This window comes from Chionomys nivalis, chromosome 5 (genome assembly GCF_950005125.1).
Source record: "Chionomys nivalis chromosome 5, mChiNiv1.1, whole genome shotgun sequence".
In the NCBI taxonomy this organism is placed as follows: Eukaryota; Metazoa; Chordata; class Mammalia; order Rodentia; family Cricetidae; genus Chionomys; species Chionomys nivalis.
The window spans coordinates 56112813-56140151 of NC_080090.1; the positions used below are offsets into that span (position 1 = coordinate 56112813).

The window sequence follows — 27339 nt, forward strand, 5'->3', positions numbered from 1 at the left end:
AGAGGTACAAGTTTGAATTCTGTGTAACATTGGAGCCCTATTTTCTGTGACCCTTACCACAGCTACTTTAAAGCAATCCACATAATTAGGACAGTGAAATAACAGACAAATGCAATGGGGGAGCAAACGAGGGATTCCAGGAGTAGCCTTACCTAAGTAAAGTAAACTGATCTTTGACTAAGAGATGAAGAGATTCATTGGGGAAGTGGGGATAATATCTTCAATAAATTGTTCTGAAAAAATATATATATCCATGTGAAAGCGGCAAAAACATATACACAAGCATGGCAGCTTTTATAGAATCGATCATAGAGCTAATGTAAAATGAAAACTGTTGAGCCCCTAGGAGGAAACAGGAAGCAATCTAGATGATTGGAGTTTGAAGGTGACTTTTCTGCTGATACCAAATGTATCATCCATGAAATATGAATAGAAAGGACATTGGGGAAGTAAAGTTGGTACTATTGTGGTGCATTGCTATATAATACTGATTCAGACCCAAGGGAAACATTACAAACAAAAGGAGATTCAGTAGCAAAATCAAGAGACCCCCCCCAATCCAAATGATCTAGATTAAAAATTAGTAAAGAACTTGAACAAATACTTCTTCAAAGAAGAAATAAAGATGGCCAACAGATACATGAAAAGACGTTCAGTGTTATTATGCATCCAAGATGTTAAGGGAAAACTACAAACTTCTCACCACTTCGGATGTGTATTATCAAATCAAAAGGCAGCAAGTTTGAAAATGTACAGTGTACAAGCACTATGGAAAAGAGAGTGGAGTATCCTCAAAAACAAAACAAAACAACACCCCCGCAAAATAACACCATATGATCAGGTAAATTAATTTGGAGCACATATTCCAAAGAATCAATCAGTCGGGGGTTTGAGGCGGTTTTATACTCCCATGTTATAAAGCACTTCTCATGGGCTTGAAGATATGGGAGTAGCTTAAAAGTTCACCAGCATGTCGACAACTGCTGAGAATGCTGTATGCAGCAATAATGACTCAGTCTTAGAAAGAAGGAAACCCTGTAACATGGGACAGTCCGCTGGGAACTGAAGGAAATGATGCCGGTCACAAAGGATAAACATTACATGATTCCACCTGTATGCAGCATCTAAGGTAGACTTCTAGAGGGGCCACTGGGATTGCTCAGTGGGTAAAGAGGCTTGCTACCTGGTGACGCAGCTCTGACGACCTGAGTGGATCCCCAAAGTCCATGTAAAGATGCAATGAGAGAATTGACTTCACAATGCTGTCCTTTGACCTCAATGTGCTCTATGGCTTGCTACCCCACCCCCCACCCCAGCAATCTGAAAAATAAAACAGACTCATAGAAACAGAAAGTAGAATGGTTACCAAGGGCTACTGGGGGTGGGGTGGAGAGTATACAAGATGAATAAATTATAGATACTTTCTGCAAAAGATAAGGCCTAAATTTAATAATACTGTTTGTGTACTATATTGAGAGGGTAGAGCTCAAAACAAGTTATCTCTCTACGTTTAAACAAGACACATTATATACCATATATCTGAAGTATATAATATATACTGCATAGTACATGAAAAAATATGTATATATCTGATATAAAGTATATCATATTTCGTCTATATGATATGTAACATATGGAAGAACAGCAAGGATAAGAACTGAGGACACTACACTATGTGAAATAAGTTATTACAGATAGTAGTATTATATATAGTATTTATATATAAATATATATGGGACAGAGAGAGAGAGAGACAGAGAGATCCTAAGCAGTAAAGAGAATTATAAAACTCTAACAGGTCTTGTTGGGAAGTAGGTATATCTTTACAATTATGGCTCATTCTGAGAGATGTTAAATACCATATGATAAATTATGAATTAAACACAGTTCCTAGAAGGAAGATGATGACCAATATTTGAATATTTAAAACACTACTCACATAATATTGTTTACAGATGCTAGAGGTAGATGTGCTGGATATCCCAGGCTGCACTGCGTCTTGGCCTTTGTCTTACTCTGAGGTCTGTCCTGACCAAGTGCATTGGAGTGTGGGGATGCCTAGGTAAAAGGAAACCGACGAGCTTTTCTTTCATTTTAAATTTAATTCAGCTTAATATGTTTGGTAGTACTTAAGATCAAATCTAAGTCTTGATGCATGCTGAACAAGCACTCCCCTAGAGAGCCTCACTGTACCAAGGAGTCTGGAGAGACTGGGTAAATAGTTCCTCTATGCCCATTGATCTTTTACTTCCCCCCATTTCAAGAACCGGTTCTGTCTTCTGTGGCCGAGAGAACAGAGAACAAAGGCATTAATCTTCTGGTCTCCTACAGAGATCATACATTCGGTGGTGGCGCTTTGTTTGCTGATGGATGTGACAGGATAGATCTTTGTTTCGGGACATTGCCCGTAACTCTGTTCTGTTTGCCCATTTACCAAGAATAGTAGACTATCTGGATACCTTCAAGGTCTGTTGTAGCTCGTATATTCTTTCCCCTTCTCCCCTTCTAGCCTTCTGTGTCTGGAAAATGTATGTGTAAATTATCAGCAAGGTAGGGCTGCACGGTATTTTGAACAGTGCTCCTGCCTCAGTTCCTAGGAGAAAAGGAAAAGACAAGAAGATCAGTATACTTGCATTTATTTGGTCAATAAATGTTTACTACACTCCCATACATAAAGGATGTGAGGATTTCATAATGAACAATGTCTTGCTTCTCATAGACTTCAAATTTGTGTAGAGAGAGAAGAGAAATATGCCCAGTACAAGATAAAAACTGTCATGTGTTGATGGTAATGTTTGTGAATGACAGAAAAATGCACATAAGTAAGCTTAGCAACGACACAGGGCCTACTGTGCCATTACAGGAGGCATGGGGAGGGTGGACTGCTGGCTGGATTTTCTTGAGGTCACATTCAGATTTATTCCAAAGCCATAGACCCTTTAAGTCAATGCACGCACTCTCAAAATTTCAGGCTCTATGGAACAGGTTATTGGCCTGGGGCAACTAAGAAAATATCTGCCCTTAGCATTTAATGTTTTTAGTATGTTCTACTGGAAAAATATGAAATTCCTATAAAGACACAGATGGAAGTCATTCTATTAATCTGAAAATTGAGAAATTTGTGATTTTTCATGACCTCGTTGTTCTACTGTAGAAAAATCTTGTCTTTGTGACTGAACTTCCCACTGAGAAGATGGAACTGTCCCCCAGGTTGATGTCAGAAGTGTCCAAGGAGTGACATGCATAGTTAGTCCTTCTGGTGTTTCAGATACGGGAAGGAAGTCATGTGTGAGGACTAAGAAAACCACAGAGTAGCTGATATCAAATCATGAATCATTACTTTCAACAAAAGAAAACTACAACCTGCCATGAAAATCTCATGTTGCTCCCTTATCACTGATGACCCGGTTTCAGAGTCTAATGGCCTTCAGTGTCTGTCTTTTGGTTCTAATCACTGCTATTTATTGACCCCTCCCTAGAAATGAGATATATTGAATTTTCCCAACTGTGATGGCTATGAGGTAGGATGATTTTATTCTCTTCCATGTACCACTTTTGGTAGCTGAGCCTGAAGAAAGATGCAGATGTCTGGTTTCACAGCTTATGAGTCCTGAAACAGTATGCTTTCTCAGGCAAAGAAAGATATTGAACATACTGTAGTATTAACCAATAATGCTGGCTTTGGGTCTTGACAGGTATATTTTCCTTTCACAGAAAAACTGAGTTTGTTTGATACCCAGACTAAGCTATCTATAAATGCCTATAATTATGGACCACAGTAGATTTCATGGCTATGGCATTTCACATGAAAATAAAAAAAAAAGAAAGAAAAGAAAGAAAGAAAAATTCTAGAGGCTGGATTGGTTGGTGATTCAGTTGTTAAGAATGCATGCTGCTTTTTCAGAGGTTCAGAATCTCTTCCAGAGATTCCTAGCAACCACGTCTGGTGGCTACAAGCTATGTAACACCAGCTCCAGGGAAAACTTATACTTTGGGCCTCCATGGGCACCGTACTCAGGTATACTTTTGCAGACATACCATTAAAAATAATTAAGACAGAAATAAAAAAGAAACCCAACTTGTCTGTTTAATAGCGTTAATTTCTTGGCACATGGTTGACTTGGCGTGGTAGAGACCAGCTGCCTTTCTTCGCTGGAGACAGCGTTACATCCATTTGTAGACAGTTCTGTCCAGACTCTCTATTGACCTGTGAACAATGGAGAATGTAGCCAACCTTGCTGTAAGCAGTTTCTATGTGGTGGTGGACATGTAGCATTTCCTGTTCTCCTGAGCTTGCTAGTTCCTGGTGCTGAGTAATTCATGCCTATACAGAGCAGAACAGCTTTTTAATAACTTCATAACCATGTGGCACTCCGGAAACTCGAGTTTGTTTTGGTGACGGTGTATGCGAGTAGTTGGCTCTCACTGAATTTCCTGTTCACCCTCCCAGCCCAACCACACACTTTCAGAGAACCCTGTTTTAAAATGCCTGTGTGTATTTTCTTAGTCTTTTCCTTCTCTCTACATATTTCACAGAGTTGAAATCTTGTTAAACATAACTGGATATAAAAATAAATACAAGTAAATGGAAGTTAGATTTTTTTTTTGTTAAAGGCCTAGAGGTCAAAAATAGTTTATGCTTTAAAAACCATGAAATTAAGCGATACTGCCATTGTAGTGTGTATGCTACCAGAGCAGATATGTAAGCAAATGTGCACTGTTGAATTCTTTTTATTGTGAAATGTATTTTTGAACAATATTTTCTCATTTTACACACCTATCCCAGTTCCCACTGCTTCCCCTCCTCCCACTCTTCCCAATCTTCCCTCCATCTTAGTCCCCCATTTACTCCTCAGAAAGGGCAAGGCTTCCCAAGGGGAGTCAACAAAGTCTGACATATCACTTTGAAGCAGGATCAAGGCCCTCCTCCCTGTATCTAGGCTGAGCAAGGTATTCCTCAAAAAAGTTCAAGCATTATGGATAAATCCTGGTCCCACTGCCAGTGTCCCCACAGACTACCCAAGCCACACAACTGTCCCCCACATTCAGGGGGCCTAGTTTAGTCCTTTGCAGGTACCCCTGCTATCAGTCCAGAGTCAGTGAGCTCTCACTAGCTCAGGTCAGCTGTTTCTGTGAATATCTCTATTATGGTCACCACCCCTTTGCTCATATTATTGCTTCTCCCTCTCTTGGACTGGTCTCCAGAAGCTCGGTCCAGTGTTTAGCTGTGGATCTCTGCATCTGCTTCCATCAGCTGTGGAATGAAAATTCTGTGATGACAATTATGATAGTCATAAATCTGATTACAGAGCAAGGCCAGTTCAGGCACCCTCTCCACTACTGCTTAGTGTCTTAACTGTGGTCATTTTTGTAGATTCCTGAGAATTTCCTTAGTGCCACGTTTCTTGCTAACTCCATAATGGCTCCCTCAATCAAGATATCTCTTTCCTTGCTCTCCCTCTCTGTCCTTCATCCATCTTAACCATCTCGTTTTCTCATGTTTTCCTCTTCCTTCCCTTCCCACTCCCCTTTTCCCCACCCCTTTCACACTCCCAATTTTTTCAGGAGATCCTGTCTAATTTCCCTTCCCAGGGTAATTCATGTATGTTTCTCTTAGTAGTTTCTCTGGGGTTGTGAACTATAGGCTGGTTATCCGTTGCTTTACATCTAATACCCACTTATGAGCGATTACATGCTATGTTTGTCTTTCACAGTCTAAGTTACCTCACTCAGGATGTTTTTTCTAGTTCTATCCATTTATATGCAAATTTCAATATGACTTTTTTCATAGCTGAGTAGTACTCCATTGTATACATGTACCACATTTTCTTTATCCATGCTTTGATTGAGGGGCACCTAGGTTGTTTCCAGGTTCTGGCTATTACAAATAATGCTGCTATGAACACAGATGAGCAAATGCCCTTGTGGTATGAGTGAGCATCCTTTAGGTATATGCCAAAGTGAGGTAGATTGATTTCCAATTTTCTGAGAAAATGCCATACTGATTTCCAAAGTGACTGTGCAAGTTTGCATTCCCACCAGCAATAAAGGAGTGTTCCCCTTACTCCGCATCCTCTACAGCATAAACTATCATCAGTGTTTTTGATCTTAGCCATTCTGACAACTGGAATCTCAGAGTCATTTTGCTTTGCATTTCCCTGATGGCTAAGGATGTTGAGCAATTCTTTAAGTGTCTTTCGGCCATTTGCAATTCTTCTGTTGAGAATTCTCTGTTTAGATCTCCACCCTACTTTTTGATTGGATTATTTGGTATTTTGAGGTCTAGTTTCTTGAGGTCCTTATGTATTTTGGATATCAGTCCTCTGTCTAGTGTGGGGTTGGTGAAGATCTTTTCCAATTCTGTAGGATGCCGTTGTGTCTTATTGACCATGTCGTTTGCCTTATAGAAGCTTCTCAGCACTCTTGGATTCTAATGAAACTTTACAAAAAACATTTAATGGATGTTGCTACTTGTTCTATGTTCTTCCTGTAAGCTCGTTGTAGATAGTATCTGCTACTTACAGGTATGCCTGACATAGCTCACTACAATTCTATAATTTAATGCCAAGTTATTAAATATAATTTTACAGATTTTACTATTAGTGACTATTAGTGACTATTCTTTCTACAAAACTCTTGATTTCTTTCTTTCTTTCTTTCTTTCTTTCTTTCTTTCTTTCTTTCTTTCTTCTTTCTTTTTTTGATTTTAGAGACAGGGTTTCTCCATAGCTTTTGGTTCCTGTCCTGGAACTAGCTCTTGTAGTCCAGGCTGGCCTCGAACTCACAGAGATCCACCTGCCTCTGCCTCCCGAGTGCTGGGATTAAAAGCATGCACCACCACTGCCCGGCTCTTGATTTCTTTAGAGAAACATTATTGCTCTTTTCATAGTATCCCAGGTAAAATGAAAAGGAAATCCAAGTGTAAAGTCCACTTAAGTCACTTATTATTGATGATTTCTGGAACAATCAGCTCATCTGGTTACAGAGTAAGACTAGAAGTTTTGCCAAACCCTGAGAAATACAAGAAGGGTATTTTTACATTACCTGGTACTGCAAAATTACCACCACCACCACCACAACCATCACCACCATCACCACCACCATCATAGAAACATACAATAAATCTAACATTTGTACCAGGCTGGGGAATTCATAGATAAATGTATAATCCAACTGACCTCTAATGTTTATCAAGTTCTTATCTCCAGCTATGTTGAGTTCACCACCATGCTCTCTCTAGCTTCTCTCACTCCAAGGCAGGCCTTAGTCTGGATACTGTGTTTAGTGATCCATTCATCACGTACAATTTTAATGTAACTTCAGGAGTTAGAGTTCATGTGCCTGATAAATATTTATGAATGTTTTTCTAGTTGACATTTCTTATGAAAGTCTGATGTAGTCAATAAACTTTCGGAAAGGCTAGGATGGCCACATACTGCTATAGGAATTCTGAGCCTTTAATGGGGAATTTATACACCATTCGCTCATGATACAAAAAGATTCTAGGTGGACAAATTCAGTTTCCAATATAAAGATGGGAATACTGCTTCCTGTTTCACTAGCAACCTCAAAAATGAAATGATTCCTTAAAGGCCATTTGTGATCGAACTTCTCCTGGTAGCCATGGCCTAGCCTTCTCTGTTCAGTGGGCTTTCTTTGTGATGAGTCAGATGCTTAACAAGGGATCCGGTGTAGAAAAGAAAAAAAAATGTATCTATGTTCTTAAGGCTGAGGATTCAGTTAGAACAGACATTGAAGTTTGTTGGTGGTGTATGAAGTTCCTCCTGCAAACAAGGTGCTTTTCATGTATTCCTAACATGCTGTTGCTTGAAAGTTAACAGAAACATAGTTATAATAAAAACATTTTCATCAAGAAAAAAAAGAGAAACTAATGAATAGTAATGAAAACAGAGTTAATAAGGAATGCATAAAAGAATATTAACCTTACTGTTGGAACAGTGAAGACTGAGCATCAATGAGGAATTATCTATATTTGTTTGCAGTGGCTAAATTGATTTATTGAAATCCAGTATTAGTAAGGATTGGAGAAACATCCTTTCATATCTTAATAGTAGGAGTATAAATTAAATATTATTACACCTAACTATAAAGTCATTGTTTCATATGATAATGTCAATATACAAAGAGATAACAATAAAATGCAATCAGGTAAAACAAAAACACTAGGGTTGGATAAGACAAACAAACAGAAGGAAAAGGGTCAAGAGAAAGCACAAGAAGCAGAGAGTCACTAGTTCACACTCAGGAGTCCCATAAAAACACTGAACTGGAAGCCCTAACATATATGCAGAAGACATGGTACAGACCTGTGGAGGCTCCGAGCTTGCTGCTTCAGTCTCTGTGAGTTCATATGAGCTTTGATCACGTTGATTTAGAGGGCCTTGTGTTCTTGGTGTCGTCCATCCTCTCTGACTCTGACACTTTTTCTGCTTCTGCTTCTGTGGGGTTCTCTGAGCCCTGAGTGGAGGGCTTTCATATCACCAGTTTGTTTCTGTAGGATCAGTGGACAAGCCTGATTGTTGACAGGTATCTTTCAAACAATGTTATTTTTACACATTTAACCTTTACACAGCATTTAAAGAAAACGAGCTATAGCACTGGGCTGAGCTCCAAAGTCCAGTTGAAGAGTGGAAGGAGTGAGAATATGAGCAAAGAGGTCAAGATCGTGATGGGGACACCCACTGAAACAGTCTACCTGAGCTAGTGGGAGCTCACCAACTCCAGTCAGACAGGAAAGGAACCAGCACAGGACCAAACTAGTCCCTCAGAATGTGGGTGATAATTGCATGGCTGGGGCAAACTGAGGGACCACTGGCAGTGGCACCAGGATTTATCCCTACTGCTTGTACTAGCTTTTTGGATAGATACCTTGCTCAGACTAGATATAGTAGGGAGGGCCTTGGACCTTCCCCAGAGCAATGTGCCTTACTCTCTCTGAGGAGTGGAGGGGGGTAGGTGGAGGTGGGGTGAAGATGGAGGGGATGGCATGACGGGGGGAGTGGGAACTGGGATTGATATGTAAAATGAAAAAGAAGATAATTTGTTTTCTTTTTTAAGAAAATAAGAAAGGAAGGAAGGAAGGAGAGAGAGAGAGAGAGAGAGAGAGAGAAAGAGAGAGAGAGAGCGAAAGCAGCCTATGTCAGATTAAAGGGAGTCTTAAGCATGCTTCCTGGGGGAAAATTAAAGAGATCGTTCAGATAAGAGCAGAAAGTTTAAAAAAAGTATATTCTTATTGCTATGTGATTGTGGGTTAAATAAAGGAACAATGGGAAGACCAATTAAAAGGTGATGCACTATGACAGAGATTATCTGACAGACCAGTGTGATTTAGTAGCTTGACATTGGAGTCTGGCAGACCTGGGTTTGAATTGTCACTCTACCTTCTTGAGCTTCGGGAGAGCATGTGGGTGACTCAGCCTCTTAACGTCTACAAGCTACAGCTTCTCGTCTATAAAATGTAGATAAGAATTCAGCTTAATGCATCATAATGCTTGAAGAATGAAACAGGCTAATACCCTTTAGTGCTAGCCCGAAGGCCCACACATTGTACGTATACAATGTATGTAATGCCGTAGAGAGGGTGTATGATGATACACACATGGGCATTGTAGGGCCTACACTTTGGGACAGTAGGCAAGCCGGGAACTAATCTGGAGACTTAAAAACACATGCACACAGACAGATAGAGACATGGACACGGGCCATCTTTGATACAAGAATGCCATGTTTATTGTGCTCCAGGGAAGCTTATATAGGGATCCTTAACTGATAGCCATGCCGCAGCTCTCAGGATCTTTCAGCTGCAGGTCTTCTCAGATCTACTCCCCTGCCATCAGGTCTCATGCTCAGAGCAACTGCAGGCACAGGTGTTTTGCTCAGTTCACTCCAGCAGGCAAAGGGTCTGAGGCAGGCAAAGAAAGTCAAGGGGCCAGGGGTCTGCAGCTCCCAACAGGCAAATTTATCTAAGATAACTTTAGAGGAAGGTCCATCCACAATGGTTAAGTGGTTACTTCTGGGTAGTGGGACTTGGATCAATATTACTTAAAAACAAAACAAAAACCAGAAATCTTTTGTAGAGTTTGGAGAGACTGCTCAGTGGTTAGGAGCATTTGTTACCTTTCAGAGGACCTGAGTTTAATTTCAAATACTCAGGTTAGGGAGTTCACAATGTTTGTATTCCAGGTCCATGGAGTCTGATGCCCATTTCTGGCCTCTGCAGGCACCTACACACATGGCACTCTATCCCTCCCCATCCCCCTCTCCCTTTTCCTCCCCCCTCTGTCTGCCTGTCTGTTTGTCTCTGCTCTGTCTCTCTCTCTCTGTCTCTCTCTCTTACACACACATACCAATTTCTACAGTGTCTAACCTTCCTTCATAACAATCATACTATATTTATCAGAAAGCACAGAAGCAAATTCTTCAGGAGTAAAAGTAGCTATGATTTAAGACATATTATAGAGAGGTATGTTTCAAAGAAAATAATGACCTCAGTCACCTTTCTTCAATTTTTGTTCTTTAAAAAACTAAACTTTAAGTACACAATTGGATTAGCCATAACATGTAGTTACATCAGGAAATGACAGACTTTATTTACTCTTGTTCTGGGCACAAATTCTGATTGTGTTTCCCAGGCATACCCATATTGCCCATTCTTCCCTTCTATCCTTATTTCTAGATGACACCAGGTAAGTGCTTCTCACTAATACAATGCCATCAAATAATGCAGTTTCCTGGTGATTAATATGTGTGTCTTTTCTCTGCGGCCTTGTCCTTTCAGGCACCAAGAGATACCATTAACTAAGAGTAGAAGCAGCCAGTTTCCTGGGCCACTTTTTGTAGGAGAGCCTCCAAGGTGGACAACTGATTAGGAGTACTTGCATTGATTTTTGCATCAGTCTAATCTGAATTATACAGTTCTATATACATCATCACCATTGGCGTATATGTGACCTTCTTTATTTATTATTCAATTAATTATATTGCACAGAGTACCACTGATTAATATTTCTTCAATCAGAGCGCTTGAACACTCAAATCATTTTACTTAGTGTGTTTCAAGTTTAGAACTAGAGGCAGAAATTTTTAATCTTGCAACACATGAATATTTGGCTTTATATGACAATGATGGACTTCTCTTCAACTAGATTATCAGTTTCTTTTTTTCCCAGTGGGTTATGAAAACATACATCAATTTCTAATATCCTAAGTGATAGGCTGCTCTATATTTTTGGCATCATAGTGCTATTATAATGGTTATTAATTTTTTCTACTTCTGTAGGAAAATATGAGGGTCACATCGTTACGTTGATTTCCATTTGTGTGACTGCTACTGACAAGACGTTTGGTCAGTTTGATGCTCCCTTTGCCCTAGATGTCTACTGTCTTGCTTGTCACTTAGTTGTTCTGTGCCAATGACTCTACTGTTTGGTTTGGTAAATGCCCAGTGAAGAATCATAATGAGAGCTTAAGAAATTCCATTTTAATATGTTAAGGAAGAGTACACTCATCAGTCACATTGTCTATGTTTTTAATAAAAATGTGTAAAACCACAGCACAATCTTCACATTTTATTTCCATTCTTGTTACTTTTTTATTTAAATTGAAAGACACAGTTGCATGTACTTGTCATATGCAACGTGGTTTTGAAGTATATATACTTTTTAGAAGTACTTAAGATATGCATTATCTCATGGTTATTTTTAAGTGGGAGTTCTTTACATTCACTGTCAGGATTATTCAAGAATATAATAAATTGTTACTGTACTCAGCACACTGTACAATAGATTCCATGAAATCATTTCTCCTGTCACCTGCTATTGGGTGTCCTATGACTAGTGTCACTCAAGTCCTTCTCAGTCCTTGCTAACCGTCACTCGACTGTTTCTATAAGATCAATGTTTTTATATCTGACGTGTAAGTGAAGTTATAGAGCATTTTTGTCTTCCTGTGCTTGGCTTATGTGATTTAACATAATACATTCTAAGAGGTTCACTTACCACATTTTCTGGATCCATCCATGCACTGGTAGACACTGAAGTTGATTCCGTGTCTTGGCTATTGCTAAGAAGGTCAAAATGAATGTTGACATGCAGATGCCCCTGTCACATACTGTTTTCTTTCTTTCGAAAGTCGTGGGATTGCAGGGTCACACGGTAGCTTTATTAAGTTTTCCGAGTCCCCCCACACTGTTCTCCGCAGTGGTTATGATAACCACCATTCTCATTAATGGTGCGTGAGACTGTCTTAAGTGAGTCTAAGATGACCCCCACATGTTTGTATTTAGGAACTGGGACAAAGCAATAATTAGTCCAGGTCAAGGAGAAGAAGCAGTTTAAATGGCAAATGTGTTCAGAATTTGAAGACCAACGGTAGAGTTGTGGAAATAGTCTAAAATACTTTCTGAAAGCACAGAGTGAAGTCTGTTTAAGAGATTGAATGCCATTAATGAAACATTTCTTAGAGATGAACTTATGATGTTAATAGAAATATAAATTTATTTTCATTCTCTAATATTAGTGGCAAAACCTTTCATTTTACATATTCCCTAAGTACATTTTATTGATAGCTTCATAAAATAAGAAACAAAATCAAAATGGATTAGCAGAAAGTTTGGTTAACTCAAATTCTCCTGGAGACACTGCAAATTAAAGCTTCATTCTGGAAAGATTATACAGAGAAAACAGTAACTTTAAATACAATGATATGATTTCACCAAGTATTTATCTTCTAAATTATTAAAGGATCAGACCAGATTACATTACTGTAAAAACAACCTTATACATAAGATCTATGTAGCAATTAGAGTGTTTAATGTATGCGTGGAGACTTTTGCAAAGTAGAAAAGTGAAGATGGAAGAAACATGAGAAGTTATTTAAATTGATGTTAAAACAGCGATCATAATGATCATAATTGTATGTTGTGGAATCTTATTTTAACTAGGCAAAGATGTGTTAAATTTGTTTATACTGTGAAATATTACTTTATTTGAAAATGTGTTACATTTGTTTCTGCTGCCTTTGTTTTTTATAATTTTTATTTTTATTTGTTTTTTTAAAATTGTTTTTATTCAGCTATATATTTTTTCCATTCCCCTCCACTCCAACCTTCTCCCATGGTCCCCATGCTCCCAATTTACTCAGGAGATCTTGTCCTTTTCTACTTCCCATGTAGATTAGATCTATGTATGTCTTTCTTAGGGTCCTCATTGTTGTTGAACTTCTCTGGGATTGTGAATTTATAGACTGCTTTTTCTATTTTCTTTTTGTCTAAAAGTCAATTGTGAGTGAGTACATACGATATTTGACTTCCTGGGTCTGGGTTACCTCAATCAATATGATGTTTTCTAGATCCATCCATCAATTTGCCCGCAAATTTCAAGATGTCATTATTATTATTTGCTGTGTAGTACTCCATTGTTTAAATGTACCACATTTTCTTATCCATTCTTTGGTTGAGGGCATTTAGGTTGTTTTCAGGTTCTGGCTATGACAAACAATGCTGCTTTGAACATAGTTGAGCACATGTCCTTGTGGTACAATTGAGAAGCCTTTGGGTATATACCCAAAAGTGGTATTACTGGATCTTGAGGAAGGTTGTTTCCTAATTTTCTGAGAAATTGCCATACTTAAATCTAAAGTGGCTGTACCAGTTTGCATTCTCACCAGCAATGAAGGAGTGTTCTCTTTACCCTACAGCCTTTCCAGCATAAGTTGTCTTCAGTGTTTTTGATTTTGGCCATTCTTATAGGTATAAGATGGAATCTCAGAGTTGTTTTGATTTGCATTTCTCTGATGGTTAAGGATGTTCAACATTTCAGCCATTTTAGGCCATTTTGTTTAGGTCTCTACTCCATTCTTTATTGGATTATGTATTCTTTTGATGACCAATTTCTTGAGTTCTTTGTATATTTTGGAGATCAGTCCTCTGTCCGATGTGGGGTTGGTGAAGATCTTTTCCCATTCTGTAGGCTGCCATTTTGTCTTGTTGACCATGTCCTTTGCTTTATAGAAGCTTCTCAGTTTCAGGAGGTTCCATTTATTAATTGTTTCTCTCAGTGTCTGTGCTACTGGGGTTTTATTTAGGAAGTGGTCTCCTGTGCCAATGTGTTCAAGTGTATTTCTCACTTTCTCTTCTATAAGGTTCAGTGTGGCTGGCTTTATGTTGGGGTCTTTGATCCATTTGGACTTGAGTTTTATGCATGGTGATAGATATGGATCTATTTCATTCTTCTCCATGTTGCTATCCAGTTATGCCATCACCATTTGTTGAATTTCCTTTCTTTTTTCCATTTTATATTTTTGTTTCTTTGTCAAAAATCAGATGTTTGAAGATGTATGGATTACTATCCAGGTCTTTGGTTCAGTTCTATTTGTTCTCCTGTCTGTTCTTATGCCAATACCAGGCTGTTTTCGGTACTGTAGCTTTGTAGTAGACATTGAAGTCAGGGATTGTGATACCCCCAGAAGTTCTTTTATTATACAGAATTGTTTAGGCTATTCTGGGTTTTTTTGCTTTTCCATATGAAGTTGAGTGCCATTATTTCAAGGTCTGTGAAGAATTTTGCTGGGATTTTGATGGGCATTGTACTGAATCTGTAGATTGCTTTTGGTAAGATTCCCATTTTTACTATGTTAATTCTACCTACTCAAGAGCATGGGAGATTGTTCCATTTTCTGGTGTCTTCTTCAATTTCTTTCTTCAAAGATATAAAGTCCTTGTCATACAGGTCTTCCACTTGTTTGGTTAGAGCTACTCAAAGATATTTTATGTTATTTATAGCTATGGTGAAGGATGATGGTTCTCTGACTTCTTTTTTAGCCTATTTATCATCTGTGTGAACAAGGACTATGGATTTTTTTTTTGTGTGTGTTAACCTTGTATCCTGTTACATTATCGAAGGTGTTTATGAGTTACAGACATTCCTTGGTAGAGTTTTTGGGGTCCCTTATGTAAACTATCATATCATCAGCAAATAATGAAAGTTTGACCTTCTTCTTCTTTTTTTTTTTTGTCTTATTGCTCTAGCTAGAACCTCAAGTACTATATTGAATAGATATGGAGAAAATGGACAACCTTGTCTTGGTCCTGATTTCAGTGGGATCGCTTTGAGTTTCTCTCCATTTAGTCTGATGTTGGTTATTGGCTTGCTGTATATTGTCTTTATCATGTTTAGGTGTATTCCTTGTTTCCCTGCTGTCTCCAAGACTTTTATCATGAAGGAATGATGTATTTTGTCAAAGACTTTTTCAGTATTTATTGAGAAGATCTTGTGGGGTTTTTTTTTTCAGTTTGTTTATATGGTGGATTACATTGACAGACTTTCCTATGTTGAACCATCCCTACATCTCTGGGATGAAGCTGACCTGATCATGGTGGATGATTTTTCTGAAGTGTTCTTGGATTCGGTTTGCCAGTATTATACTGAGTATTTTTGCATCAATGTTCATGAGTGAGACTGGTCTGCAATTCTCTTTCTTAGTGATGTCTTTGTGTGGTTTGGATATCAGGGTAATTGTAGCCTTATCAAAAGAGTCTGGCAATGTTTCTTCTGTTTCTATTATGTGGAATAATTTGAGGAGTAGAGGTATTAATTCTTCTTTGAAAATCTTGTAGAATTCTGTGCTGAAACCATCTAGCCCTGGTTTTTTTGTGTTGGGAGACTTTTGATGACTGTTTCTATTTCTTTAGCAGTTATAAGTCTATTTAGTTTGCTTATTTGGTCTTGATTTAATTTTAGTAAGTGATATTTATCCAGAAAAATGTCCATTTCCTTTAAATTTTCCAATTTTGTGGTGTATAGGTTTTTGAAATATGACCTAATTGTTCTCTGGATTTCCTCCATGTCTATTGTTATGTCCCTCTTTTCATTTCTGATTTTGTTCATTTAGATATTCTCTCTTTGCCTTTTGGTTAGTTTGGATAAAGGTTTGTCTATTTTGTTGATTTTGTCAAAGAACCACCTCTTGGTTTCATTGATTCTTTATATTATTTTCTTTGTTTTTACTTTGTTGATTTCAGCTCTCAATTTGATTATTTCCTGTCAGCTGGTCTTCCTGGGTTCTGCTGCCATTGTTAATGATGCAAAGACGAGTTACATTTGTTTGCGCTGCCATTTGTTTTAGTTATGTAACAATGTGCTGTCTTTATTTTACCTTGTCTGCCTAAGGCACCTGATTGTTCTTATAAAGAGCTGAAGGGCTAAGAGTAGGCAGAGGAAGGATGGGCAGGGCTGATTGGCAGAAAGGGAAGTAGGAGGGGAAATCTAGGCTTGGGGAGAAAGAAGGAGAAAGGGAGAGAACGAGGGAGGAAGAGAGGGACAAGCCCAGAGCCAGAAGCCAGGCAACCACCAGTCAGACATGAGAAGCAGCGAATGTTAGATATACAGAAGGAAAAACAGGTTTAAAAGCCCCAAAGGAAACACAGATGAAGAGGAACAGGTTAAGTTATAAGAGCTACTGAGGCAAGCATAAGATAAAGATGAGAATACATAGCTAATAAGAAGTCTCCTTGTCATGATTTGGGAGCTGGTTGGTGGCCCGAAAGAAAAAGGCTGCTACAATTGTGTGAACATATGAATACAAATAAAAGGAAAGCTATTGGAATTTTATTTGTTTATGTGTAGGTGCATCTACCCACACACCTGCGTCCAGGTACTCATGGAGGTCAGAAGAGAGCATCCCATTCACTGGAGCTGGAATTACAGGTGGTTGTGAACCACACGACTTGGATGCTGGGACTGAAACTCTCATCTTCTGAAAGAGCAGCAAGTACACTTACCCACAGATCCATCCCTCCAGCCCCCTTGAAACTGCTAGTATTCTCTCACGTTCTTTAAAATAAAATTGCAGAACGAGTTTTCAATATGCTTAGATATATTTGCACGTGTTTCCCCCAAACAGCAAACATACATAGAGACTTGCCATAAACACTTATTTAAATGTTTCTCCTCCAGTAGTTTGAAGTTGAAAAAATGGGGGTAAACTGAGTCAGGGCAGAGGAGAAGAATGAGGAGAAAAGGCAGGCGAATCCAGGGTAGCTGTAGTGTTCTTTTGCTGTCCTGGGGAGTCAGGCAGGGCACCGGGAGCTACTGAGCTATGGTTGGAGAAGCCTTCTGTCACAGCAGGCAGGTGGGCTGGACCACAGTGACCACACCACCCCATTTCCTTTGCCCCATTATCACACTGAGCTGTGTCACTGGCTAGCCTTTGGGTCGGAAGATCTGACTTTAGACCCACCGCTGTGAAGGAGACCAGGACATTTCGTCTCATGCACACATTTGTCACTTTAACCACATGGGGGGAGGAAAAGGCCACAAAGTATCATGTTAGTATGAACACAGTCAAGGTACTTGTGTTTAAAGAAAAAAAAATATCATTAGTGTTGCAAAGACTTTCCATGATTCCACACCCGCCCTGAGAGCCCCCTCTCACCACAGGAAGTGTGCTGACCAATGGAGGGGGCAAATAAAAGGGGCTCCTGGGGAGTCTGCTCCACACTCTTGCACAGCGCAGCAAGACCTCAGCCATGAGACTTCTCCTCCTGACTTTCCTGGGAGCCTGCTGCCTCACCACGTGCTCTGTAGAAGGTAAGTTGAGCAGCTGTTGCCGGGACAAGGGCCAGGTGTGCTCAGATACTAGGCTTGATTGACTTGGGTTTTGATTAGAATAAACTCCTTTGTCCAGGGAAGCCTCAGACTTCCCATATGCACAAAAGGAATGCTAGTTTCAACTCTCAGCCAGTCTAGGCTTATGCTTATTTACTTAAAATTGAGTGTTATATTCTGTCTATACACTGAGCACTGTGAGCTGGAATTAAAATGGAATAAATCTGATTGTTTTTTACTGATGACTATTTAAGCACATCCAATCTCCTCATAATGATATTTTATTAATGCTGGCAATGATTACAATGGGTTGCTTGCTTTTGTTTACTTCATTTTGATCTGATAAATTCTCAGTCTCTTTAAGTTTCATTGCACTGGGGAATGAGGTCCAGACGGGAAGCAAATCTATGTTTTCTACTTGAAAACATCAAGCATACAATGACCAGGAGCTCATATTTTCATATTAAGAAAATCAATATTATCCTTAACAAAATAGAGGAATCTGCCAATATTGCTGTGAACATTACCGTTTATGATAGACTTCTTGACTTTGTAAGACAGCCTCTGATACTGAGTGGGACAGATAATCCAGACTCTGTTGACTAACGAACCTGGAAGACATGCCCAGGTGGGATGCAGATGCACTGAGCTGTAGCTGAACGTTTCAGCTGATGTTTCCTAAAGGGTCACCTTCTCCTTCCGGCTGGAGTTATAGACCTATTTGTATTCTGTTCTGCACACTTAGACTATAATACCATAACTTCATCATAGATTCTACAAGCATAAAGGGAATAAAGGGAACACATTCTGGAAATCCATGACATTGGGCAAAAGAAATACTGATGAAGGGAAAAAACTTCAAGAATATTCAGTTAGGTCTCACACTGCTAAAAGGCTGGCATTTTTTGCTGAGATGGGATGTGCAGCTCTCCGCTGCTTTTGTTTGCTTGTTTCCTGAGACCTGCTGGGGTTCAGGCCAGGGCTGACTTGGTGACAGTCTTCAGGAGCTAGGGAACTGGAGACTTGTTCTCAGATTCCCAAGCTTTCTCCTTGCAGGAGTTTTAAAAACCTTACTGGTATCTTAGTGATGTCAAAACAGGCAAAAATGCATCTTTGCTTTGAATTAATCCTTCAGCATGTGTGAAGTGACGCTTTATCAGCCCCCCCCCCCCCGGCATTGCTGAGAAGCTGTAGAAGTCCTGGTGAGGACAATGTGGTTCTGCTGGCCCTTGACATCCATGTACACTCGACTCAGAGACATGTTGTTCTTAAACAGTGAAAGAAAGCTAAAAGAAGCAGATTTTCTCTGAGTCCAGAGAAGTTTAGCATAAAACAATATTGGCAGAGGGCAAAGAATGGGCAGGTTGGCACCGAGAACAAAGCAAAGGAGCCATGAAGGAAAGAGGTGTGAGCACCCAGCCTCTAGTGCCATATGGTAGACAAAGGCCTTCCTGTGGCAGCAGCGCTCCAGTTCAGACTTGATCGTTATCAGGATGACTTGAGGTCTGGCAGCTGTGAAGCGCCCAGCAGCAACTCTAGCTACCAAGGGAATTAGCACTTAGAAACTTTGCCTATTTAGATGTTACCAACTCCTTAGTCTCCTTGACTCTCCCGGAATAGTTTTCCTTGTGTAATGGAGGGTTGTGTTAAGAACTCGAAGAATTTAATCCCTCCTGGGTCGGATCCTTTAATGGCAAATCCTGAGGAAACTCTCCCCTCCCGGTGTCTTACATGTAACTGTTACAAATGAGAACATGTATATTTGTTCAGGCAAAAATGTACTGGGTTCTCCCCTTGACTATAGCTTGCTCAGATCACCCTTTATTGCAACCCTCTTTTACTTAATTTACAGCAAAGTTAGCATTTGACATGATCTCCTTTGTCTCTGTTTTCCTGGCTACCTTACTATAATATGGGCTCCATTAAACAGTCAGTGTCAGTGCCCATCTGAAATAGTGCCTTTGACTTTTGGAACACAAAAGGACACGGCTAAGTAAGTAGCTGTTGAGAGTGTCCCCAAGGACTCTGCTGTCATAGTTATCTTAATGGAAATATACAAAGATGGATACCACCCTGTTACTATGTATTTATTTTTGAGACGATGCCTCCTGGACACAGTTCTAGCCGGCCCTAAACTCACTCTGTAGATCACACAGAGAGTCACCCGCCTCTGGCCCCCATTGCTGGAACTAAAGGAGTGCACCACCACACAAGACCACATTGTTACTTTTACTAAGAAATTCCTGAAACAATACTACTGATCTCTTAAAAATCAGCCAGACATTCACCTCAATATGTAGTGAACAAGAGACCCAGGATGCCAATGGGAATTATTTCTTCCCCAAAAGAACAAGCAGTTTTATACTCCTGGTATATTTTAGAGTAATCTAATAAGTGATTCTGAACTTGATACTTGTCGAGTTGCAGTTTTATTTATGTCTTCATTTTCTTCTTCTAGGCGTGGGGACTGAAGCCCTAGAAGAGAGTTTCTGTGTGAGCTTAAGGACCCAGCCGCTGCCGGTTCAGAGAATCAAGACCTATACCATCAGGGAGGGCATATTGAAAGCAGTTATGTGAGTATCTACTCAAAGATGTTCCTATCTAGAAATGCAATAGGAAGAAGTGTTGCCCCCCTCAGGAAAAATAGGGCACCATGGAGGAACGCTCAGCATAGCCACTAGCCCAGTCTGTTTATATCAATCTTGTCTTTCACTGTCCTGTCCAATGATGATTATTGAAAAAAAATAGAAGAATACACACCCCCTTTTTCCTCTTTTGCTCACCAGATGAGTCTGACTAGAAAATAGATGGACACTGTGTCCAGTTCTGATGGTCAGCCCAGGCTAGGACTTGCTCAAATAGCCAGACTAATGTAAGATACTTAGTGTTTAGAGCAGCACACCTTGTATGTGGTTATACCTCAAGGGAACACATCCAGAACTTTCCTACTGCCTTCCAGAACCCCGTGTTCAGAAGGAGCAGCTCTCTCTCTGATGCATGCTTAGAGTTTCTCTCTTAGAAACTCATGGACATTATCTCCAGTTCCCCCAAGGAGGTGGACAGTTCCAGGCTGGAAAAGGAAGGAGGTGCGGATCAGCTGAACTAAGTGGTCCTAGGAGTCCACTTTAGCTCCAGTGTTTGGTTATATTGGTGAATGACAGCCGCCAACAGCTGGCTGTCACCTGGAGATTTCCCTCCATTTCCTAAAACAGATGACAGAATAAAGATGCTCATGGGTTATTTCAGGGTTTGAAAGATGGTTTCTTCGGCTGACTTCTGTCCAGATCTTCTTTCATTGGACAGTACAGCTAACACTATCTCTTTTTTGCATCCTAGCTTTGTCACCAGACGAGGAGTGAAAATCTGTGCTGATCCACATGCCCAGTGGGTGAAAGCAGCGATCAGAACTGTGGACAAGAGGAAGAACATAACTGAAACTAGTCCCACGAGAGTCCAGCGGTCCACCAGCTCAGCCATGACCGTGTCTGGGTAGTGCTCTCTGGGACAGTGTTCCCTCAACAGCCGAGTAGCTCATCTCAGTTCACAGGCTCATGGACTAATTGTGCTACATTTACTTTTTACGAAATGTTGCATGAATAAAGTTGTTTATTATTATTTTTATGGCATTCATTTTAAATGTTATAAGTAATAAATATTTATTATTGAGGATGGGTCTATATTTCATTTATTATACAGAGGGAAAGGTAATATATCGTTTATTTCTGTCTCTTTGGCCTCTGTCCCTCCTGCTCTCTGTCTCTTGTACCTCTGGTTTCCATGATGGGAGATATTTGGGCGAGTGTCTATGGGGATGAAAGCTGGCTCTATCACTCTTGGGTTCAGCATGCAATAGTTCTCCGCCAGTGAGCTACAAATTGTAGTGTGCCAGTGCCAGTCACCATCCGGTTCAATCTCATAGTAGAGGGTTGTTTATCAAAGTTGTGAGAAACCATCCAGCTGTCCTCACATTGCCATTCCAAGCAATAACAGCTCAGAAAGCAGCTCCATTCCTCCTTAACTTGAGCAAAATCCCTTACCTCTTGGTAAGTTGGTCAAGCAGTGGGAAAAACATTAAAGTATGCAGGGTAATATGTGAACTTGTAGGAAAAGCAGAGCCTTGGGCGCACAGCAACAAATCTGTTTAGATGTTGCCGTGTAGGGGATGTCTGGACAGCTTTCACCTTGAAGAAAATCTGATACCAGAAGGACAAGCCAGAGTATCCAGTTCCATCACCTTCCCGGCAAGGAAAACATGCAGCATGTATGAAAGATTGCGGAGGAGAAAGACCTTGATGCGCTAAGAAAGTGTAAGCATTTACTACACCCGAGAGACAAAATGGAGGCAGCACAACAATGCAAAGGGGCAAAGGGAGGTTGGAGAGACACTGGAGACCTGGGAAGGTCCTGCCTTCCAGACCCGTGAGTGTGTATTTCATTTTAAAGTCACTGGGGAATTCTACTGACTGATCAGTTTACAGTATAGAGAACAAGACAAGGGCCAAGAAGCCAGTTAGCAGGCGACTCTGGACTTTGTGACCTTTGAACCTGGCCCGGCAGGCTCAGCTCTCCATGCCAAGTGCCCAGGTCAACAAACTCCTCTTCACTTTCTCCTGTGCATATGCCCAGGATCAGGATACAAGACAATTGCACACACGGTTTCTTAGGATTTGCATTACTTACTGGTTATGATCAGATCTGCAGGCAAAAATTGTAGCTAACTACCTGGGGGAAGTAGCAGTTAAGGTTGAGAAGGAACACACCCTATATCAGTGTACTTACAGAGGATCCTCACCTGAGACTGTTTTGATTTATTCAATTCTTGAGTGTTTGTAGAACTCTACAGAGCATGCGGGACTAGGATCTACTTAGCTGTCATGATGCAGGTGACTGTCATCAAAGTCATTCCCAGTTGGGTGTTTCAGACAGCCAAACTCATGGCTTCTCTCATCTGATGTCATCTGGCTAGGTGAGGTCCCTCCCAAGTGCTGGATCAGCTCCTGGGCTTCCCTCTGTTAAAGCTTCTATTGCCCTGAGCATCATTTTATTTGAGGTCGTGAACTTGATGTCTAGCTAATACATGGTAAAATATCTGAACATGATAGGTGTCCAATTAATTTTTTATGAACATCACACACACAACTCATACACACACACACACACAACTCATACACACATCTATCTGTCTAATAAATACTCAATACTCAATGTAAAATGGTAGAGTGGTTGAAAAAACACAAAAGAATGAGCTGGACCCAAGTCAGGAGGTTGGGATATGACTCAGGTTTTAGTACTGAGAAAATGACATAGGTAGAATCTATATACTAACATAAAGGAGAGCTGTTTGGTGTGTGAACTTAAATAAACTCTTGGAAAGTTAAAAGAAATAAAACTCTGCAGAAGAAGCGACAAAAGAATTGTGCCTTTAAGTCCTAAAAGATTCTTGCCAGGAATAAATGGCCAGTGTGGGTATTCTTGCCAGAAGAATCACATGAAAGAAATTATGGAGGCGCCCGAGGGAGACTGCTTATGGGTGGGTGGGGGTTAGAGAGCTCAGGGAGGAAAGGTGGCTTGAGGCCAGGTCTGAGAGGTCCCAAGCAGAAGGGCAAGGACAAGACTTAATAGGGTGGGGGCCCTGGGAGGACAGCATGATGCATCCAAGTTTAGGGTAGTCACTTAGAGCAGTGGTTCTCCACCTGCGGGTTGCGATCCTTCAGGGGTTGAATGACCTTTCCGCAAGGGTAACCTCAAACCATCAGAAAACACAGATGTTCACATTACAACTCAGAACAGTAGCAAAATTACAGTCGTGAAGTAGCAATGAAAATAATTTTATGGTTGGGGGACACCACAACATGAGGAACTGTATTGAAGGGTGACAGCATTAGGAAGGCTGAGAAACCCTGACTTAGAGGCGTAGGTTTATGCACAAGGCTGCAACGGTCTGGCTACCTACTGGATATGTCATGAACTTGATAAACTGAGACTCCTCTGAAGTTTTCAGCTGGGGTGAGTGGTTAAGAATCAACAGAGGATTGATAAGATTTTGGTCTAATTGCTGCTGTAGAGTCTGTTCTGGTGAATTCATGGCCACCGGAAGAGAGACAGTCATGGGGCGAGAAGCAAGAACCACAGATTTCCTTGATATGTAAGCAGTTGAGACAAAGCCCAAGCTACATCTTCATTCCCTTTCTCCAGGCAGACCTTTTTAGAAGAACGGGGCTAGGAAAAGCCTGAATATCTGTGAAACTCTCTGTGCCCTTTGGGGCCTGGGGAGAGGGACATATAAATGGAATAAAATCCCCACTGCTGAGTCACCGGTGTTATTTTAGGAGGGATTTGTCACACAGCAGTGGGAGGCAGATGGGAGCCAGAGGATGAATCTATAATGAGAGAAAAGAGAAATGAGGTGAAAGCAAAGGTTTGGAATGGGCACCAGGAATGCCAGGACAGGACTGGAAGGTGGGTTTGGTGGGAGGAGGGGACACAGATTCCCCCCACCCTTGGTAGGGGGTAGCATACATTAGATCAGCGTGCAGAAGGTGAAAGGTGGGACATGTGTCTTGTCTTCCTGTCCGACTGTGCTGCTTGGCATCATTATTGAGACTGCACAATCATCTTTCTCTTTGACTCCAACCTGCCCCCACAGGCTCATTATGGAAGAATTGGTGGCCAGGTTGTTGGGTTTTGGGAAGTGTTTGTGTTCAGAAGACTGTGACCTAATGAATAGTTAACCCCTTGATGTGTTTGTGATATGATGGCATTGGGAGGTGTTTAAGACTAGAAAGATACATCCTGTGCCCTGACCCTTGTTTCTGTTTGCTTCCTGATGGCCTTGAGGTCGTCAGTTCTCTCCCTCTCATTACCATAATATTCTGCCTCACTTCAGACCCCAGGTCAGGGAGCCAGTGAACCATGAACCGAGACCATGAAACAAAAGTACTTTTCTGAACTTCAAGGCCTATCTTGCAGCATTCATTTTATTCTGCCCCAAATTATAGGTATTTGGGGAATTTTCCTGCCTCAGAATATTGGAAGCTCTTGGTTTAGTAATCTATACTTACAACAAGGCCTTCCCCAGTCTCTGTTCAACACCGTTACTTTATTAGAAATACTAAAAGGACCATAAGAATGTTTCCTGATATGCCATTGTGATAGTAGCTCTATTTGGACATAGACCTAAGCACAAAGAAGACAAAGAACACTGATAATCACCTAGTAAGTAAGTAGAATGGACTAAGGATGATAATACATTTTTTCAAAGAATCTGTTCCTCTTGGTTGGTAGTGATATTCTGTGTTCCCTGAGATCTTGTGATTGCTTCCTGGCTTGGGGGAAGAATTCTGTGATCAATTGCTGATGCCTGTCTTGAGCTGTGAGTTACCTGTGGTGGTGGCTTGCACTTTGATCTTTCTGTAAATTTGGTAGTCATTGATGTATGAGCTCAGGGGAGGTTCAGAACATGGTGGGATGGATAGGCTGGTTGGTCAGCATAAATTTGGATAATGAGGTTCTTAGCTGGGTCATGGAAGGTAAGATTTGAACCTAAATAATATGTGGTAAAAGAGACCAAGATAGGTATATTGTTTATTTGATCAATTTGCCTCTCAAACTATAGCCTTCATAAGGGCAAGGTTCACTTTTGATTTGCACATGGCACAAGGCAAATATTCAGTAAATGTGCACAGAAGGGTCACATGGCGAGCAGAATTAAGATGACAACTAGGTAATAATAAAGAACAGACAAGTATGGATAGAAGCAAGAGTTGTTTAGGGAAATATTTCTGAGATTTATGTTAACTCTACTTCATAAGTATTTTAAATATCATTCTTAAGTGTGTGTATGTGGTGTACCACATGAGTGCTGAGAACCAAACTCAACTCAAACTCAACCCCTTTGCAAGACCAATAAATGCTCTTAACTGCTGAGCTATCTCTCCAATTCCAAGAGTTGAAGTAGTTTAGGGGAAAATTTCAGGTCCATGTTGATGTCAGGGGCAGTTGAGGAGTTAGTCTGTAGATGAAGTACGGTAGGAATGTAGAGTCATTTTTTTGTATGGTTGGCTTCATCATAGAGTCACAAGCCTTTGTCTTCAACAGTAAGATCCATAGCTGGAGGGAACTATGGACGTCCTGATGAACCTTTGCAGATATTCAGTGAGACTGATGTTCCAGATACCCCAGGACAATGATGTCTCAGATAAGCAGGTCATTCCCTGGTGATCTACGGACCTCAGGCATACATTGGCTAAGAGTGAAACCTAGGACTTGAACCCAATTTCCTACCCTCACTGACAGAGATGCTGCTCCTCAGAGCTACTTGATGGAGGAGTGTCTACACCGCTGGGCTCGGAGGTGTACGTCACTGTCTTAGTTAGGTTGTTATTGCTGTGATGAAACACCACAACCAGAAGCAAGTTAGTGAGGAAAGCGTTTATTAGGCTCACACTTCCACGTCGGACCACATCGCTAAAGACAGTCATGACAAGAACTCAAGCAGGGCTGGAACTTAGAGGAAGAAGCTGATGCAGGGGCCATGGAGGGGTGCTGCTCACGGAGTTGCTCCCCATGGTTTCCTCAGTCTGCTTTTTTGTAGAACCCAGGACCACCAGCCCAGAGTTGGTGTCACTCAATCACCAATTAAGAAAATGCCATACAGGTTTGCCTACTGCTGGATCCGATGGAGGCATTTTCTTGATTGAGATCTTCTCAGATGACTTTAGTGTGTGTCAAGTTGACATAAAACTACCCAGCACAATCACTAAATGGATGGAGAGGAAAAAGTGCTTGTTTAAACACAGGTGCTTGACACCTACTCTAGATAAAAGCCCTAGCATTGTTACAACACTTACAGGATAGGAAAGTTGATTATCAGTATAATGCCACATTATCTGCCTTATTTTTGTGGTTCTTCTTCTCTTATTCCTTGGCTGAAATTTCCCTATGCTGTCAACATATTATAACACTCCCATTTTATGCCATGTTTATTTGGAGGAAGTTGTCTTAAATCTCAAGGTACCAGAATTATTCAACATTTGGTTGTTAACAGTGGAAGTGTCTCATGCCTGCAACTGTTCAGATAAGCAATTCTTTGATATTTGTCTGTGAAGCTGTGTTTTGCATATTTGGTTCATAACTTAAAGTTACACAGTCAAAAATGAAGATATGGTTCTGTTTTGAATCTGAAATATTCCCCAAAGCTCACATTGGTGCTAAACGAATGATAAAATCCTGGTCCCGAATGCAGCTGTGTTCAGAGATGAAAACTTTCAGAGGGAAATGGATCCTGAGGGTTCTGATCTCATCAATAGATTAGTCTACTGATAAATAATCAAATGGGCCTTTGGATGGGGTGCTAGAAACGTTGGGAGGTAGGAGCTGGATGGAGAAGTAGGTAATTGGAGGCATGCCTTTTTTTTTGTTTTTTTTTTTTTGTTTTTTTTTTGTTTTTCGAGACAGGGTTTCTCTGTGGTTTTGGAGCCTGTCCTGGAACTAGCTCTTGTAGACCAGGCTGGTCTCGAACTCACAGAGATCTGCCTGCCTCTGCCTCCCGAGTGCTGAGATTAAAGGCATGTGCCACCACAGCCCGGCCGGAGGCATGCCTTTGAAAAGTGTATTTTTGTCTTGGTCATTCTTGGCTACTAGTTTGCTGTGAGATAGACAGCTTTGTCCCACCTTGAAGGTTTTCCATAACACGTGTCCGGAAAATGAGACCCAG

General features: G+C 40.6%; 1 protein-coding gene across 1 annotated transcript in view; it reads left to right on the forward strand.

Moving 5' to 3' along the window:
• Positions 1-21185, forward strand: part of Xcl1 (X-C motif chemokine ligand 1) — an 83550-nt gene extending 62365 nt beyond the window's left edge. Inside the window, exons 2-5 of the mRNA XM_057770700.1 lie at positions 16644-16788; positions 17461-17606; positions 20083-20197; positions 20961-21185. Coding sequence (XP_057626683.1) covers positions 17546-17606; positions 20083-20197; positions 20961-21117 — 333 coding nt within the window. The 5' untranslated portion in view covers positions 16644-16788; positions 17461-17545 and the 3' untranslated portion in view covers positions 21118-21185. The remainder of the gene's footprint in view (positions 1-16643; positions 16789-17460; positions 17607-20082; positions 20198-20960) is intronic.
• Positions 21186-27339: the final 6154 nt, after the last annotated feature.